Genomic DNA, 18,557 nt, shown 5'->3' with positions numbered 1-18,557 from the left:
GATAATTATGCATGTCCATCTATTATTAATTTTATGATGCCTAGAGTTATATAATTTTATGATGCCAAGAGTTATTATATTCTTTTTATTACACCAAAATGGTTCCTAGAGATATAAAATAAATGTGCATAGGACTATAAATTAGAGTTGTCAAGTATATTGACTCATGGAAAAGCAAGCCTGCTAATAGCAACTGCTTGACCATTTGCTTTTCCCTCGACACATACCTATGCTTTCTTTTAGTATTGTGTCTGAATGGAAGAACTCTAGCTTGTTCTTGTTTTCAACATATATTCTTGGCTTATGACTCTGGTTTATTAGGAGAGAAACAAACCCCACCTTCTGATTTCTTTGCAACACTAAGCAAACCACAGTCAGGACTTCCATGATTTAACAAAATTGGAAGGGACCTTGGTGGTCTTCTAGTCCACAGTTTCCCAATCTTTTCGGCTTTGCAGACTGGTCGGGGTGGAGGGGTAGAAGAGATGGTTCCAGGAATGTGGTGGACAAGTGCTCGCTCTCATGCAGCTCCATTTGCACATGGAGTGCGCACACACTGCTCGTACACTTCTGTAGCCTGGTAGTGGGCCGCCGTCTGGAGGTTGGAGACCCCTTTTCTAGTCCAACCAGAGGTGGGTTTCAGCAGGTTCTGACCAGTTCTGGAGAACTGGTAGCTGAAATTTTGAGTAGTTTGGAGAACCGGTAGTAAAAATTCTGACTGGCCACGCCCCCATCTATTCTCTGCCTCCCAAGTCCCAGCTTATCGGGAGGAAATGGGGATTTTGCAATAACCTTCCCCTGGATTGGGGAGGGAATGGAGATTTTTTTTTTTTTTATTTGATTTATATGCCGCCCTTCTCTGGAGACTCAGGGCGACTTAAAGTGCGTTAAGTAATACAGTATCCTTCCCCTGCCACGCCCACCAAGCCATGCCACGCCCACCAAATCACACCCATAGAACCGGTAGTAAAAAATTTTGAAACCCACCACTGAGTCCAACCCCCTGTTCAAGCAGGAAACCTATACCATTCCGGAATATGGTCGTCTCTTCTGGAAAACCTCCAATGATAGAGCACCCACAACTTCTGCATGCCAGCTGTTCCACTGATTGTTGTTACTGCCAGAAAATTTCTCCTTAATTGTAGGTTGGATCGCTCTTTAATAATCTTTCATCCATTTGCAACAACCAAAGAGCATGCATAGGCATATTAACTCATTCATACTAAGCTAAAATTCTTCAGAATTCTGGCTTGTGATGATACTGCACGTTAATTCAGGGAATAGTAACACTATTAGTAACACTAATAGTAACAAGCCAAAAGTTTGTAGGCACCTCCTGCCACAAAGCTGCTGAAATATTTTGGTTTATAAATGCAGTGAAGTCTTTGACTGGAAATGTGACCAAGAACATTAGCTCAGTTACATCCTTTCCAACATGGTGTAAACTTAGAGTCATTAGTAAATAAATAGAAGAGTAGAAAGCTGTAGTTGGTTTCAGCCACAAGAAAACTATGGATGCCAAGCTATCAGTTACATCCTTAAATGCCACCAAAATTAAATGAAAATTAACACCTTTAAAAAGGCCAATGTTTCTCATGAGGCTTAAATATGAGGTTGATTTTGACACATGACTAATCGCCAATCTAAGATCCAGGATCAGGTTACAGGAGGATGTTTCACAGGAAGCTCATTATAATCTAGACTCAAATCAGTCACCGTAGAAAGGCCAACATGATATGAATAATTATTGAGCTAAGGGGAAAAAATTAAACCTGTCTAAGGAGAAGGGAGGGGCCCCTCCCCTTTAGCTAAAATGCCAATGAATATCAAAGTTTATTTTTTGATAATAAACATTTACCTCTCTCCCCACCCCTACCCCACCCTTTTTTTCTTGCTAGGATGAACTTGACCTTACGGATAAGCATAGAGAAGCCATGTTTGCCCTACCAGCAGAAAAGAAATGGCAGATCTATTGCAGTAAGAAAAAGGTAAGACCTTTGAAGTATGCTTCCTCCACGTTACAGGGTGTCCTCGACTTATGACCGTTCATTTAGTAACCATTTGAAGGATACTGAAAAGTGACCTTGCATTTACAACCATCACAGTATCCTCATGGTCATGTGATCAAAATTTGGGTGCTTGACAACTGACATGTATTTACAATGGTTGCAGCATCCTGGGGTCACGTGATCGCCATTTGCCACCTTCCTAGTCAGCTTCCGACAAGCAAATTGGGGAAGTCAGATTCGCTTTGTGACATGATTCATTTAATGACTGTAGTGATTCACTTAACCGTGGCAAAAAAGGCAAAATAGGTAAAATTTGGCATGATTACTTAACAACTGCCGTGCTCAACTGGTCCCAATTATGGTCATAAGTTGAGGACTACCTGCATTTTTTTCTTCTTTTTTTAAAAATAGTTTTGTTCTTTTCTTTTTTTTTCCTGGACACGAGAAAGAAGAAAATGCTGCAAAATGCTTTTGAATCTGTTTGAAGAAACAGGAGGAAATTTATTCTGGCCTGCAAATTCATAGACCAGATCATAAGATTCCAAACTAGCACGATTATTTGTATGCTGGGAGCTTATTCACAAATGCAACCAAATTACATTACAATAATTTAGCATAATAAAATCAGATGTTAAAAGCATATGTAAAATTCTAACGAAGCAGCATGTAACATAAATCACTCTGGGCGTAATATTTATTCTATTCATTGTTCATTGCTCAGATGTAATTCTGTAGTAGTTTGTCTAAGAACTGCAATACAGAATTTTAGCTACATTACATTTCAACTTAAGGTTATTGTTTGGCAAGAGAAAAGCATCATATCTAATTGTCCTGGCATATCGTCCAACAATTCTCTTTTTTAAAAAGAAAGGGCTACATCAGATAGCACATATATTGACTGCTTTTGACCACATATTTCACCAGTCAGAGAGGAATTTAGCTAGGTTTTTTTAGCTTCAACCTTGATTGGAGGTTTTTTTGGGGTGGGTGGGTGCGTGTTTAATGGAAGGTAGCATGTGGTAGTATCTGATTAGTTTAGGATCGAATGCATTAGGTGAACCCACAAATAAGGTTAATTAGGTTAACCAGATATGCACATATGAGAACACAGCCATTGGGAAATAATGGCAGTATATCAAGAGTTGCTTCAGCAGTGGGATGGATGGCAGATAAATTTAATCAGTAAATTAAGTTCAGTTTCTTATTATCTGTGGGCTTCTTTAGGCTTGCACTTTACATTTGATCTCCAGAAGGTGATTTGAGGTGCAAAGGAAGACAAATATATCTCTAGACTGCAACCCTTTAAAACAGCCATACTTTCTGCTGGATTATACAATAATTTTGCAAGGCTTTCATGCAATTGTGAGGAAAGATCCAGTTCTTTTAAAATATAGGAGACAAATGCTGTATTTGCACTCTCACACACTCTGAAACACTTTGGGGAGAGTAAATCTGAATTGTTGCATTCTTCTAGTATCCTTGTTCCACAATCTTTTGCCTCTATACTGAACGCTTTTTAATGGAAGACTGCTGTTTCAGGATTGTGTTCAGAGACTGGAGAACTCTTGGAATCTCATGGGATAAAATTATCTTCCAAGAAAATTAATAGGATTTCAGTAGGGAAAAGACAAAGTTTGTAAAATGCAACCCTATAAAGGCATAATGCCATGTATGCTATTTGTAACTCCAGGGCCTAATGTAGCATAAATGAAACAGAATTATGTTTTGGAAGAAAAGCAAAATAATCACATTGCCACTTTTCATTATCAGTTGGATTTAATACAATCTGTATTGTCTCTGGTTTGAGGGTGGTGGCTTGTATACATAGCTAACTGGCAAGCCAAGAGGAACTAAGCAAAAAATAGAAATTTCGTTTAGAAAGTAAGTTATATATGTGTCATTTATCATTTTCTGAGACAGACCATTTGGGTAATAAGCCATCAAAATGTATTAGGATCTGTGAAAAATGAAACATTTGTAGAGGTAATATGGATGAAGATGGAAATAGTTGTTTCCCAGAATTCGGGAAGGGAAAGACTTATTTGCTGAAATTTCAGCATAAACAACAGAAAATAATTTAATGTAATCTGAAACAAAAACAGCTCAAGAACAAGAAGAGCCTTGGTGGCGCAACAGACTAAAGTACTGTTAAGTAACAATAGCTGCCTGCAATTACTGCAAGTTCAAATCTCACCAGGCTCAAGGTTGACTCAGCCTTCCATCCTTTCGAGGTAGGTAAAATGAGGACCCGGTTTGTGGGGGCAATAAGCTGACTGTATAAAAAAGAACACCGATTAGGGGCCCCCCAAAAGCCCTACTAAGCAGGTATATACAAAAGTATGAAAGCTATTGCTTAACGCATTGTAAGCCGCCCTGAGTCTCCGGAGAAGGTCGGCATATAAATCGAACCAATAAATAAATAAGATCCATTTTACAGTGGAATGAACTGTCTAGAGCAGTGAAGATCTGTGGCCTTCAACTCCCAGAATTCCCCAGCCAGAAAGGGAGATGAAGTTCACACATCTTCAGCTTCCCAAGGTAGAGAAACACTGACCTAGAAAAATTACGGAAACATCTTCGTTAGAAGTTTTTCCCAAACAAAAAATAGGCATATTTTTAAGCATGTGTTTCACTGTAGATCATGGAAAGTTTTTAGGTCAGGACTTCCCTGGTCTTATGATTCTCTAAACAACATCACCCATCATTCCCGAATATTTGGAACTATGAGACTTTGTCTCTAATCAGTCTGAAGATCACCAGACTCAGGAAGTGATGATTGAACTATTGAACCCTTTTCAGTTCAAATTCTGTGTATCTAAAAAAGAAAAGAAACTTGTGAGCTTTGACTCATCTTTTTCATGTTCATTTTATTTCTTGCTGAAGTTGTCCAAATATTTTATTTCTTGTTGAAGTTGTTCAAATATTCATGTTCTATTTCTGTGTCAAATTAAAGGCGATCCAAGTGGATTTTGAGTAAATGGATTTTGAACAGAATAAATAATAAGCCCAAGACTTCGTCAAGTCAAGATCAGTGTCTAGTGCAGGGCTGACAAACTCGCAACCCGTAGGCCGAATGCGTCATGTGCTAGCCATGCCCACACCTGGTTTAGCGAAGGAGAAAAAAAAGTTGTGATACGTCACATGATGCTATGACAACGCAAGTTTGACACCCCTGCTCTAGTGACTACATGAGATATTATGGTGATCTAATAGTGCCCAAGTATTAAGGAGGCTTAGTTTTTTCAGGTTCAGGCAAGTGCTACAGATAGATCATAAACTAAAATCCTATTGTAAACTTGATAAGACCACTCTTTTCCCCACTTTCTTCCTGGCCCCCCACTCACACAAAAGAGATAATCCTCAATTTACAACAATTCGTTTAGTAATAGTTCAAAGTTGCAGCACTGAAAAATGCTTATGACTGGTCCCCGCACTTATGACCGTTGCAACATGATCACTTGATCAAAATTTGGGCACTTGGCAACCAGCATGCATTTATGATGGCTGCAGCATCCCAAAGTCATGTGATTGCTATTTGTGACAGCTGGATTACAATAATTAAGTGAATGGGGGAAGCAGGATTGGTTTAATGGCCATGTGAGATTCACTTAATAACGGCAGTGGTTTGCTTGACATCTGTAGCAAAAAACATCTTAAATCGGGCAAACACTTAACCGCTTTGCTTAAACAATGGAAATTCGACCCCAATTGTAGTTGTAAGTTGAGGACTCCCTCTAATTCCATGTGAGATTTAAACCTTTGGAATTTTTTCTTCATAAGCAGTACGATCCCCATCACAGTATGCAGTATTGCTGATTTATTTTTTAACTCCATCGGAAACAGCAACCTGCCTTACTACTGACAGCTGCATTTCTGAAATTCAAAAGCAGCTAAAGATGGACACCTGCAGACATTGAGTTGCCCATCTGTGCTTATGGTATTGGAAGAATTTAAAGAACAATAAATACAGACAACATGACAGGGAATGTCCATCAGCTGTATACCTCTTTTTTTATGATCAGAACTGGCTGCTTCTGAAAACGGAATGGCAGATTTGCTGGATTCATCAAGACAATGTTACTTAAATCGAATAACAGGAACCAGCTGCTGTGAAGGGACCTGCTATCTTTGTGCCGCAGTGTCTAACATAGTTGCCAAAACTATCATGATCTTTGAGGGAGGGGGGTGAACAGAGAAAATTATCTGAATTTTGCAGAAACCTGAGTGGTGTTATGATAAGCTTTCAGTAGACAGTGAAACAGGTTCATGAAGAATGACTCAGTTCATAGCTTTCCGTGACCTGCTTTTGAACTTCCCAAAAGAACCTGGTTGTCATTGAGATTGGACGCTGACCGGCCTTGGCCTGTTGTGACAGAAAGAGTTCTTTCTCTTACGTTAAAATAATGAGACAAATGGAACAGCACTTTAGGCCTTCATTCACAAATCTACCCGTTAGTTTGGTTAGGAAGGTGACATGGACATCGCCATGAGCATCAGTGGTCAAGGATTAAATCTGCTGTTTTAATGCATCATAAATATTGAATTCCAGAGAAATGTTAGAATAAACAGCATATCAGTCGGTCTGTCTCTGCTTTCCAATGCTTTTCAGCTCCAATATTGTTGAGGGTGGCTGTCCTGTTAAATTACAGTTAGTCCTCAACTTACAATTGAGCCCAGGACACTGCACTGGGGGATGGAGGGCAGGTGAACAGCACTTGCAACATTTCATGTCAGTTCTTCTTCACTTGACTGATTAGTGTCCATATAATCTTGTTTCCTTCAAGATTCTGCTTTGCTGCCAGCCAACTACAGTACCTTCTCAGCAAGAGACAGTGGGAGATAGTTGTCATAAAATGAATGGTTCAAGTCATAGCTTCTTGAAGAAGAGGCTTACCATTGCTTCTTTCAAAGTTGGAGGCAAATGCATATCCCTCAAGGGTGTATTCACCACTGCTGAAACTCAACCTTTGGTCATCTCCATAGCATTTTTCATGGGGGCAGGGGCAAGAGAGGGAATCAGTCTATAGAGTATTCTGTTCATTTCCTCAGGATCCACTGACTCAAAATGATAAGAGCCGAGGTGGTGCAGTGGTTACAGTGCAGTACTGCAGGCTACTTCAGCTGACTGCTAGGTGCAGTCCAGCAGTTCAAACCTCACAAGTCTCAAGATTGACTCAGCCTTCCATCCTTCCGAGTTGGGAAAAATGATGACCCAGATTGTTGGGGGCAATATGCTGACTCTGTAAAACCACTTTGAGAGGGATGTAAAAGCACTATGAAGCGGTATATAAAAGTAAGTGCTATTGCTATCCCCAAAAACCACACTAGACAAAGGTCCCATCTTTTTTTTTTAACTTGCTGAGCTGGAATGCAATTCTGACTAGATGTGAGTTATTTTGTTTTCCAGATGACCCAGTTGCAAGCCTTTCTGTCAAAAGTTTACCTGGTAAAGATAGAGTAAATGATAAACCTGCCAGGTGACTATCAAAGGAGGAGCGAGGGTGGTGAAATAAGTTTGCTTTGCTACTCTTATTAACTTCATTTTCCACTTTGGTCACATCCATTCTTCATCTATGCCAGTATCATCTAAATTTCTCTTCTGATGCCTCAGAAGAATTCTCTAAAGAAGTTCCTCCAGAACATCAAGAGAATTTCCAAGCAACCTTTGGAAATTTACAAATCAATTTGGCAATTGAGTGCAGATTGTTTAAATAGGTCTCTCCCCTCTTCTCCCCCCCCCCCCCAAACTATGGCATTTGAAAACTCAGCATGATCAGAGTGTAATCTGACTATTCTCACATCACATCTCAGGTGCTCCAAGATACAGATCTAATGTAAAGCCTCCTATGTGGTTTGGGTCAATGATCATCTGGGATAATCCCATGATTATTCTGGTAGCCATGGTCTCATGAATTGTCTCTTCTCTCTAAGAAGATAAAGTCCTTTCACACTAAAAACCTGGGGCATTACAACCACCCTGTCCAAAAAGAGCTCACCAGCTTGGGAAGCAGCATTTTACTAAAGTGTAGCCACAAACAAGGCCTCCCACTCAGTTATCTGCAAAAGAACACCTTTGGTTCGCTGGAGAGTTTCTCAGATGACATCCAGCAGTCTTCCTACTTTGGGGTCATTGCTATTGCAATATCTGAAACCCAGAGAGACACGTCTACAGGAGAGAGACTTTTGCAGGACCCAATCTGGATTAGTCATTGGAACCAGAGGTTTTGTCTTCTGAGCTTTCGGACTCATGCTGGAACCCATCTTCAGGGAACTTCTCTCTAGCAGAGTTTGTGCTGTTCTGGGTGCGGTATTTATAGTGCCTGTTGTAAGTGGCTTTTTAGATGTTGATTGGGGTGTGTTGATGACTGGCTTTTAAGTCATTAGCTATCCTTTGCTTGTGTTGCCCAGCCCTTGACTTCTAAGTACTGGTGGTAAATACTAAGTAGGCTGGTGGTAAATCAGCACTCCTGTTGACTGATGAGAGGGGCCTGTTTCCTAGGTTTCAATCACTTCCCTGTCTGCTTTTGTGCCTGCTTGTCCAACAATCTTGGGGGCTACAAAATTGAATGTGTCACCTTGAGAGAGACTTGCCCACAGTAATATATATCAGGTCTGCCCTGTTATCCACTATTTATTTTTGATTGAGGAATGTTTTATCACAGGCATGTTTGGCATTTAGAAACATCAGATAGAACCTCTGTCTCTTCTCTACCCATTAACCTTTGCACATTTGGTGTCTCAGTAATTCAGGTAGTTTGGACTCCTGAATAATCAAAGAACACTCCACCGCACTCCTAACAATGAGAAGCCAAAACAGTCCTAATTCAGAAAAATCTGAATATATATAATAATTGTAGAAAGAAATAGAGGCTGGCTTGACTACTTAAAATGAGAAATCGACAGGAAGAAAAGATTAATTCTGTAGAAGCAATACCAAGTCCATGTGCAGTGACCCAAAGCAAGAATGCAAGCTTCAGTATAGTTTCGAATAAATAGAACAGTTGTTCTGTAGCTCCAGTTGAGAGGCAGATTTTCGGATTATGATAACAGCCTTTGAAGTCGTTTTAGGCCAGTGCATGACCCTAATAAGAAAGGGAAATGAGGATAGAAAGATTGCCTTGTCAGGGAGATAAAATACAGATCTGAAAGTAATATTGTTGTGGGTGGATTTGATTTGCAGCCAATCCCAGTGTGCTTTCTTCTCAGCTAAGCTTCATAATTCCTAGAAAACATGTCACTAGGTGAAGAAAATCATTAGAAGACTGGGTTTCAAGTTCCTTTACAGTCAGGTCTGAAAAATGTGAAATATATACTGTTTTTTGTATGGAAGGGGGTATTTGCTTTCTTTTGGATAATAACTTTCTAATTAATGAAAGGTTCATCTACATATCATTATGGAAAGATAACACTGGTTTCAATAGTGTGTGTGTGTGTGTGTGTGTGTGTGTGTGTGTGTGTGTGTGTGTGTGTGTTTGTATCCATATCTTTCATAATTTGGTCAAGAGAAGACTGAAAATAGAAAATCCAACACCACGCTCTGAGTCATGACAGTTCAGCTTCTTATTTTCCCAGATCTTATCCTACAAAATTCTGATCCCAAATTGCCGGTCAAAACCATTGTGGTTTTTGAATGACCCAGTTTCAGTTAAGAACGTGCTTGAAACTGAAGATTCAAACCTGATGGTGGGATTTCAGAAATAGCTTTGCGTTTTGGAAGCTTATCAAATTGAGATTCTAGTTGTTGACATGTGGTAAGGATGCAATGGTTTGTGAGAACCATTTTCCTCAGATGGATTTTAGTTCAGTTTAATTATTTTTGTATCCCAACTGAAGTTATATCAGTAAAAAGAGAGCCAGTTAGGTGTAGTCATTTAGGCACCAGTTTAGTAACCAGGAAACCATGAGTTCTGTTCCCACCTCAGTCATAAAGCTAGTTGTGTGACCTTGGACCAGTAACTCTTTCTCAGCCTTAGGAAGGAAGAAATGGCAAATCTTTTCTGAAAATATTACTAAGAAAACCGCAGGGGCTCGTCCAAGCAGTCACCAGAAAACAAGACAAATTTGAAGGGAGAGAAAAGAAAAGAACATTCTGTTATTTGGTTTGAGAGAAAAACCCATTCCAAATAACCCATAGATATGTGTTTTGCAAGGGTGGAGGAAATGTTAAGTCTTCCTCACATAGGCATTGGTAATCTACAAATAGCCTTCAAATTTCATTACAATCTTTATTCTCCCATAATGTTAGGCAATGATAAAAACGGAAATTGATTTTTGTAACTTTAAAAGGGGGACACAACTCACTAGAAATGTTTGTTTATTCTTATTACAAATCATTATTGTAACAATTTTCCAAGATTTTTTTTCTTTTTCTAAATGACTGGGTATGCAGGCAGTTTGCAGAATGAGAATAGGGAATGAATAAAGAATGAGGAATAGCCTTAGAATTGCTTAGGCTATAGATATATTTTAACATTGAAGTGCAAACAGCAAGACTAAAATCACTGACCAGTTTAGTTGGATTTTATGAAACCTTCTCTTCTAATCTTTCTCTAAAGCTTTTTTAAATTGCAGCATACTCTATGAATATGCCTAATCTACCCCGTCCCCATTTATTTCTGGAGAACTTGGCATCTTTTGTATAAATGTTGTTTTTTAAGATGATGGGTTTAAGTAACAACTATGACATTAGCAACTGAAGGTCTTGCAAAAGTGAAAATAATTTCTCATATTCATGCACATACAGCAAGCCAATTCAAGATTCAAGCTAAATTGCCTTTTGTGAGTAAAAATTCTTATTCCTAGGACGGATGTGAGAAAATTGAAGTAGATTGGTTATAATGACTGCTTTGTCTGTGCAGAGAATATTACAGTAGCCATGGTGATTCTTATAACAGATTGCTGTTCCTTAATTGGGCTACTCCTTTTAAGCATGTGACAGGGAGATAACTGGGTGCAGTGGCTCAGGGTTGACTTAAACCAGTCTTTGTCATTAGGATATTTGCTGGGATACAAAAATAGGGTAGCGCCTAAAGGAAGGACAAAATGTCAATGTCCTTATTTTTTTAATTGCAGCTCCCACAATTCCTTGCCATTGGCTGTGGGGAAAAATAACTTCAGATCTTTCAGATCTAATGTGTTTTATAAATAAAGACACCTTCAAGTAATGCTCAACTCCTCATGTCTGTAAGGACATGTCTATGTACATAATATCTACAGTATATCTATATAGATATGCTGTAAATTTGTAGACAAAATTGAAGGGGTTTGCTATTGATTTCCCACTCTTATCCTGGTGGTCTATTTAAATCTGATCCTATTTATGTATTTTTAAAAAATATACTACTGTTACTTGCTAATCTTCATTAGGAGCTTGCTGTTCCTTCCTTTTTCCTACTATTGTTCTCATTGTCCAAATTCATATGCCCCCTCCTAATACCCTCCAGATGTGTTGGACCAACTAGCAGAATGTCATGCTGGCAGAGATTGTTGGTATTTTTAATCCCAACACATTTACATCAAGGAAGAGCAGCTTATTCTCTCTATCCTGTGTGCTATGTCATTCAGGAAGGAAGGATGAGTTGAAGAATGACGAATTCCCGTCCAGTATTGGTATAATCATCAGCTGTTGCAATCAGTTTTAATATTAGATGCCTTTAAAATGTACCAGAAGGCTAATAACAAAACTGACCCATCAGAATTGCAGGCTCCACCAAGGAGCTTGGTTCCTGTTGTGGAACATCTGGGGTGCTAGGACATAAGCAATAAATCATTACAAATGTTCCAGGCGTATATAAATAAAAAAATTAAAAAGCTTTGTAACATAACTTTAAAAGGAATAAAATTATAAGGGGAAAAAACTGATGTTATCTTTCAATTTGCTCTATGGATGTTCAACAACAACGGATAAGGCAAACTGGATTAATTTTTCCTGAATAGAAAGCTAATTTTAAGGCATCTCTACTGAGAGAGGTTCAGATGGCAAGATCCCCCGGCTTCTAGTGGTTTTTTGCAACTGGCCTTCTGCATATATTGAAGAAAAAAAAACAGCTCTAGCTTGCTACTATCCTAATTTACTCTTAAGATCAATGTTGGTTTTCTTTCAAGAGGATAGTGCTCATGGGATTCTAGGCTAGAAAAAGGGTTCTTTAAAATTATTCCTTTCACTAAAGCAGCTATCTCCAGTGTGTTGACAAGTTCAAAGCAATCACAATTAGCATTCACTGCCTTTATCGCTCTCACCAGACAGAACCATGTTAACTTCATGGGTTCAAAACCATATTTTGGGGAAGATAAGGGGGGTAGAGCTGGGGTCACACATGCAGTGAGGACAGAATTTTGGGAGGGAGGGAGGGAGAGTTTTTGAAGTTTCCTTTGTACTTTTAAAATTATTTTAATCCTATTTTAAAATTGAGGAGAGCCAGTTTGGTGTAGTGGTTAAGGCATCAGACTAGAAACCTGGAGACCATGAGTCTTAGCCAGGTAACCTTGAGAAGCTCTAGGAAGGAGGCAGCGTCAAGCCACTTCCAAAACACCTTGCCAAGGAAACTGCAAGGATGTGCCCGGTCACCAGAAGTTAGGACTGACTTGAAGACACTAAACCAGTGGTGTCAAACTCACATCGTCACGTCGTCGTCATCACATGATGTACAGGAACTTTTTTCCCCCTTTGCTAAACTGGGGGTGGGAGGGCCAGCGCATGACGCATCCAGCACATGGGCTGGGAGTTTGACAGCCCTGCACTAAACCCACCCACCACCACCATCTTAAAGTTAATGCCAAAGATATCAAGTGCTTTCAGACTTCAAAGGGTCGGAAAGCATGCTGCTGTTTTTCAGCAGTCTTTATTGAAAAGGCAGTGCTCTTAATTTATAAAAGCAAAGGGCCCACATGTGGCTTTTAGCTGACCTGAATGTTTGTATAAGTTCTATTATCAATGTCAAGCATGCTCTCAAAGTCTGAAGGGTCACATTATCTACCCATTCTCACTATATAGAAATATCATCCCTATCTCCTGCTCTCCACCAGTTCTCAAGGTCATAAAACAGAAGGGTTTAATACAGCTTCTCCTCTCTTACACCCTGATTTCACTGTCTTTGATGCTCATTATGTCCAGATCTTTTGATTTTCCAAACAAGAAAAAGATTTAGAGGACTGCTTTTTTTGTAAAACTTTAAATTGACAGATGTGCTCATCTGCAATTTCATGCCGTGAGCAAGCATAAATTATGAATTACATTGAAAAGATGAACCAAGTTCACCTGAGTTAAAACTGGAAAATGGGATAAAATGTCTGATTAATGATATTTAATGACTATCTCCTGCAAGCTGAGCTCAACTCCTATCTTCTTAATAGCAATATGGAATGGTTTGTCACTGCTTTCTTTCAGCATTTTGTTTTTAATTTCCCAGTCCAACCTACTATATTTATTTATTTATTTATTTATTAGATTTTTATACCGCCCCCTCTCCCGAAGGACTCGGGGCGGTGAACAGCCAAAGTTAAAAACATACAATATAAACAATTAAAATACGTTTAAAACAGAATTAAATCTAAAATGGCTCCCCAATTTAAAATGCCTTACCCATACCCCTATAAAAAGACGAATTTAAAATTTAAAAATTTAAAATTTCCACATTTAAAAAGGGGGAAGATTTAGGCCAGGCCAGCTTGATAAAATAGAAAAGTCTTAAGCGCGCGGCGGAAGGTGCGCAGATCCGGGATCCTACGTATCTCCGGGGGGAGCTCGTTCCAAATCGTAGGTGCCCCCACAGAGAAGGCTCTCCCCCTTTGTTGTTTGGCCGACGGCACCCGGAGGAGCCCCTCTCTATGGGAGCGTACTGGCCGGTGGGAGGCTATTGGTGGTAGCAGGCAGTCCCGTAAATAACCAGGTCCTAAGCCATGGAGCGCTTTAAAGGTGATAACCAGAACCTTGAAGCGCACTCGGAAGACCACCGGGAGCCAGTGCAGCTCGCACAGGAGAGGTGTCACATGGGAACTCCATGTCGCTCCCATCACCACCCGCGCGGCCCGCACTCTGCGCCAGTTGGAGCCTCCGAGTGCACCTCAAGGGGAGCCCCATGTAGAGAGCGTTGCAGTAATCCAGATGAGAAGTAACGAGGGCATGAGTGACTGTGTGTAGGGAGTCCCGATCTAGATAGGGACGCAACTGGCGGATCAGGCGAACCTGATGAAAAATCCTCCCGGACACGGCCGTCACATGCTCTTCTAACGACAGCCGTGAATCCAGGAGGACGCCCAAGTTGCGAGCCCTCTCCGTGGGGGCCAATGATTCGCCCCCAATAGTCAGTGATGGCGTCAACTGACTATATCGGGACGTCGGAAACCACAGCCACTCAGTCTTGGATGGGTTGAGCCTGAGCCTGTTCCTCCCCATCCAGATCCGTACGGCCTCCAGGCACCGGGACATCACTTCAAGGGCATCGTTGGGGTGATCCGGGGTGGAGATGTACAGCTGGGTGTCGTCAGCGTACTGATGGTACTCCACCCCGAAACCATGGATGATCTCGCCCAGCGGCTTCACATAAATGTTGAACAGGAGAGGCGAGAGGACCGACCCTTGTGGCACCCCACATATGAGGGGCCTCGGGGTCGACCTCTGTCCCCCTGTCAACACAGACTGCGACCGGTCAGAGAGAAAGGAGGAGAACCACCTTAGTACGGTGCCTCCCACCCCCAACTCTTCCAACCGGTGCAGCATGATACCATGGTCGATGGTATCAAAAGCCGCTGAGAGATCTAACAGGACCAGGACAGAGGAGCAGCCCCTGTCCCGAGCCCTCCAGAGATCATCAACCAACGCGACCAATGCTGTATCCAGGCCTGAAACCCGACTAGAACGGATCCAGATACGACGCTTCATCCAGGTACTGGGGAAGCTGTCCCGCAACCACACTCTCAACAACCTTCGCCACAAAACGAAGGTTGGAGACTGGATGATAATTAGCCAATATTGCCGGGTCCAGGGAAGGCTTCTTGAGGAGGGGCCTCACCACCGCCTCCTTAAGGGCGGCGGGGAAGACACCCTCACCCAATGAAGCATTTATAATCCCCTGGAGCCAGCCTCGCGTCACCTCCCGGGAAGCCAGCACTAACCAGGAGGGACACGGGTCCAACAAACATGTGGTCGCGTTCAATCTACCCAGAATCCTGTCCACGTCATCTGGGGTCACAGGATCAAACTCATCCCAGATAACAGTCTCAAGACCTGCCTCCGTCACTCTCGCTGGATCTACCCAGTCAGAGTCCAGACCTTCCCGAATCTGAGTGATTTTGTCATACAGATACTGAACAAAGTCCTCGGCTTTTCCCTCCAAGGGGTCCTCACTATAGCTCACTCCAGTCTGCTCTCACCCTGCTTAGCTTTTCAAGGTCACTCAAGATTATTTAAGTTGCCCATGAAAACCAGTTGGTTGCCTATACATGCTTAATTCAGGCACCATGGCTATCATTCAGCTGATGACAAACCTGGAACTAAATGAAAGAATGATCACCTGAAGGCAGGTCAAGAAGCAATAGATGGAAACTAATCAAGGAGAGAAGCAACCTAGAAGTAAGGAGAAATTTCCTGACAGTTAGAACAATTAATCAGTAGAACAACTTTACTCTAGAAGTTGTGAATGCTCCAACACTGGAAGTTTTTAAGAAGAGATTGGACAACCATTTGTCTGAAATGATATAGGGTTTCCTGCCTGAGCAGGGGGTTGGACAACAGGTCTCTTGCGTGAGCAGGGGGTTGGACTAGATGACCTCCAAGCTCCCTTCCAACTCTGTTATTCCATTCTCATTGCTTTTTTTCTGGATGAAACCCTTGCCTGCATGATTCTGATCTCTGTACATATAGACACAGCATAGGATCTGGATATATTTGCCAAGGCCTTCACTGCTACTCTATCATGTGCTAGTCTGGGGGGTATTTCTTGACTGCTGGTTCCTTTATTCTTCATAGGCAACTCAAAAAAGTAGAATCTATCCATGATTTCCACAGGGCATGGTAAAATTATAAAGTCTAAGGCTGGTGGTTGTAATGTTGTAATTAATCTGGTCTTCATTATAATTAAATTTTTCACTGTATTCATTGCTAGAACTTGCAAATTATTCACATTTGCATGTTCAGCTTTCATAGCCTAGTTTTCTGAGCAAAATTTCAGAAGTGGTTTATTATTACCTTCATCTTGGGGAGAGTAACTGGCCCAAACTCAAACACCTGGCTTCTGTGCCTAGGGCAGGACTAGAACAGAGATTTCTCTGACATAGAGTAGTGCCTTAATCACTGGTCCAAACTGGTCTCCATCTTCTACTGCTTGATTTGCAGAAATGTAACACAACAGCATTGTGACTGAATGAGTCTAAATGTGATTTAGGATAGACCAATTTAATAAAAAGGCAACCTTTCAGGAAATTTATGATATTTCAAAGTATGGTGGATCAAATTAAATTTCTTTTTATTCAGGATCTTGAATGCTTACCAATTAATGACGTTCAAATAAGTACAACTTAATTGGAAATCATTTGTTTGCCATGTGTTCAAAGTCCAGATAGAAAATATAATGGATCTTTACTGAAAATGAATACAATCCCATCTTTGTAGGAAGTGCCTTTGTGAGTTTTCATGTTTGGGTGTTCAGAGCATGTTTTTAGATACACCTTATACTAAATCAAGGCATTACTCTTCTTAGCCCAATTCTTATACCATTCTTCTCCAAGCAGTATTCTCCACATGGATTAAACTATAACTTCCATCATACTTAGCCAAAGTGGTTGGCCAGATGCTCTACATTTACTAGCAGTGCTCTCCATTATTTGAGAGAATGCCAAAGAATTTATAGCCATACCATATAGTGTTTTGCATACTATTATGTGTTCTACAATTGAGGTCAAAACAGGAGAAGTATTTCAGCAGCAGTGGGACAGAAGTAATACAGACATATGTAGTAACAAGGGTCTACCTACCCACCCATACATCCTTTTGTTCTCCCTTAGTTGTCCCTATTCAGGTTAGTTGTCCCTATTCAGGTCTGCCTAGAAACTGGAGAGTGCCTAATGTAGAAAGTCAGACACTTAAACTCAAGGAAGCTCTATACATATAACCTGTATAACATAACCTCTATAATATTGGCCTGTGAAATGAGTACTACATCCATTTTCCCACTCTTCTCCATCTTGGTGCTGAATGTGTGGGGATGGTGTTCTTAGTTGAGTTTCAGTTACATAACTGTGATGAAATGCAGTTTTGTCTGCCTCATTCACACCTTTTCCATTCAGAAACCATTTTCCCCTTCTTGTTTCTGTCTTGGACATAAAGACAGTTAGCCCTCTGAGTCTTCCTGGTGACCTTGGACTGGGATTATTCAGGCTTCTGCCCTGTCTTGTCTGCATATCATCAAATACAGGAAGTGGCTGCAAAATTATGGTCCAGGTGCAGAAATGAGAAGATCCTTTAATTATGACACACTGGCTGTGATTGTTTCATCTACAACTGAGCCAAAACTAGGGAGGCACATAGATATTCATGTTGGAAACTATATGTAAAGTAGGAGACAAATTTTGGAAAACAAATCAGCAAAGAATGTGAAACCCTCAATGTGGTTTTCCTTGTATTCGTTCAAACTCTGGATGTTAATTGAAACTCAAGTGATATAAAAACACTTGCTAGCTGTTGTTTTAGGGGACACGGTGACTCAGTGGCTAAGATGCTGAGCTTGTCAATCGAAAGATTGGCAGTTCAGCGGTTCGAATCCCTAGTGCTGCGTAATGGGGTGAGCTCCTGTTACTTGTCCCAGCTTCTGCCAACCTAGCAGTTCAAAAGCATGTAAAAAATGCAAGTAGAAAAATAGGGACCACCTTTGGTGTGAAGGTAACAGCGTTCTGTGCGCCTTTGGCATTTAGTCATGCCAACCACATGACCATGGAGACGTCTTTGGACAGCACAGGTTCTTCGGCTTTGAAATAGAGATGAGCACTGCCCCCCTAGAGTTGGGAACGACTAGCACATATATGCGGGGGGAACCTTTACCTTTACCTTAGCTGTTGTTTTAAGTTTCGTGAAACTCTGCCATCCCTGGGTTACTGGCATAGAACAAAATCTGAAGGAGTTGTCAGGCCAGGTTTAGACAAGTTCTCCAAATAGATTACACTAAACCTTAGGCAGAGCCCCTCTGTTAACCATCTTTCAAACCATGTGATTGATTGTAGCTCAGACCTGTCTAAAAAGAGGTTTAAACATTTTCCAAATTTGTGCTCCTTACTGTTGCTTACCAGCAGTTGCTTACCAGCACTTGCATTGATTTTATGTATTATTGGATACAGCATAGTTTTATCACTACACCAATAAAATCCGTTATATTCTACCCATAGCCAGCACAGTTCTATCTGGGGATTGGTTTTAAATCTGTTTGGCAGAGAAGAGAATAATTTTTGCTTCTGTTCCATCTACACATTGAGCGTGTATAATGCAGATGAGAGTATAAAGTGTCTTATTTGAAAGTTAATACATACTCATTACCTAGCACTTATCCCATCTTTGTGGAC

The 18,557-nt window shown here is 40.8% G+C and overlaps 1 protein-coding gene across 1 annotated transcript in view; it reads left to right on the top strand.

Moving 5' to 3' along the window:
- DAAM1 (dishevelled associated activator of morphogenesis 1) overlaps positions 1-18,557 on the top strand; it is a 168,569-nt gene that overhangs the window by 88,066 nt on the left and 61,946 nt on the right. Inside the window, exon 3 of the mRNA XM_070931638.1 lies at positions 1,899-1,988. Within this exon, the coding sequence (XP_070787739.1) occupies positions 1,899-1,988 (90 nt within the window). The remainder of the gene's footprint in view (positions 1-1,898; positions 1,989-18,557) is intronic.

The sequence above is a fragment of the Pituophis catenifer genome, unplaced genomic scaffold (assembly GCF_029215685.1).
Source record: "Pituophis catenifer annectens isolate HBS135680 unplaced genomic scaffold, rPitCat1.0.hap2 SCAF_1, whole genome shotgun sequence".
In the NCBI taxonomy this organism is placed as follows: domain Eukaryota; kingdom Metazoa; phylum Chordata; class Lepidosauria; order Squamata; family Colubridae; genus Pituophis; species Pituophis catenifer.
Note: the sequence above shows the minus strand (reverse complement) of the source record. Positions and strands in the feature narration are given on the sequence as shown.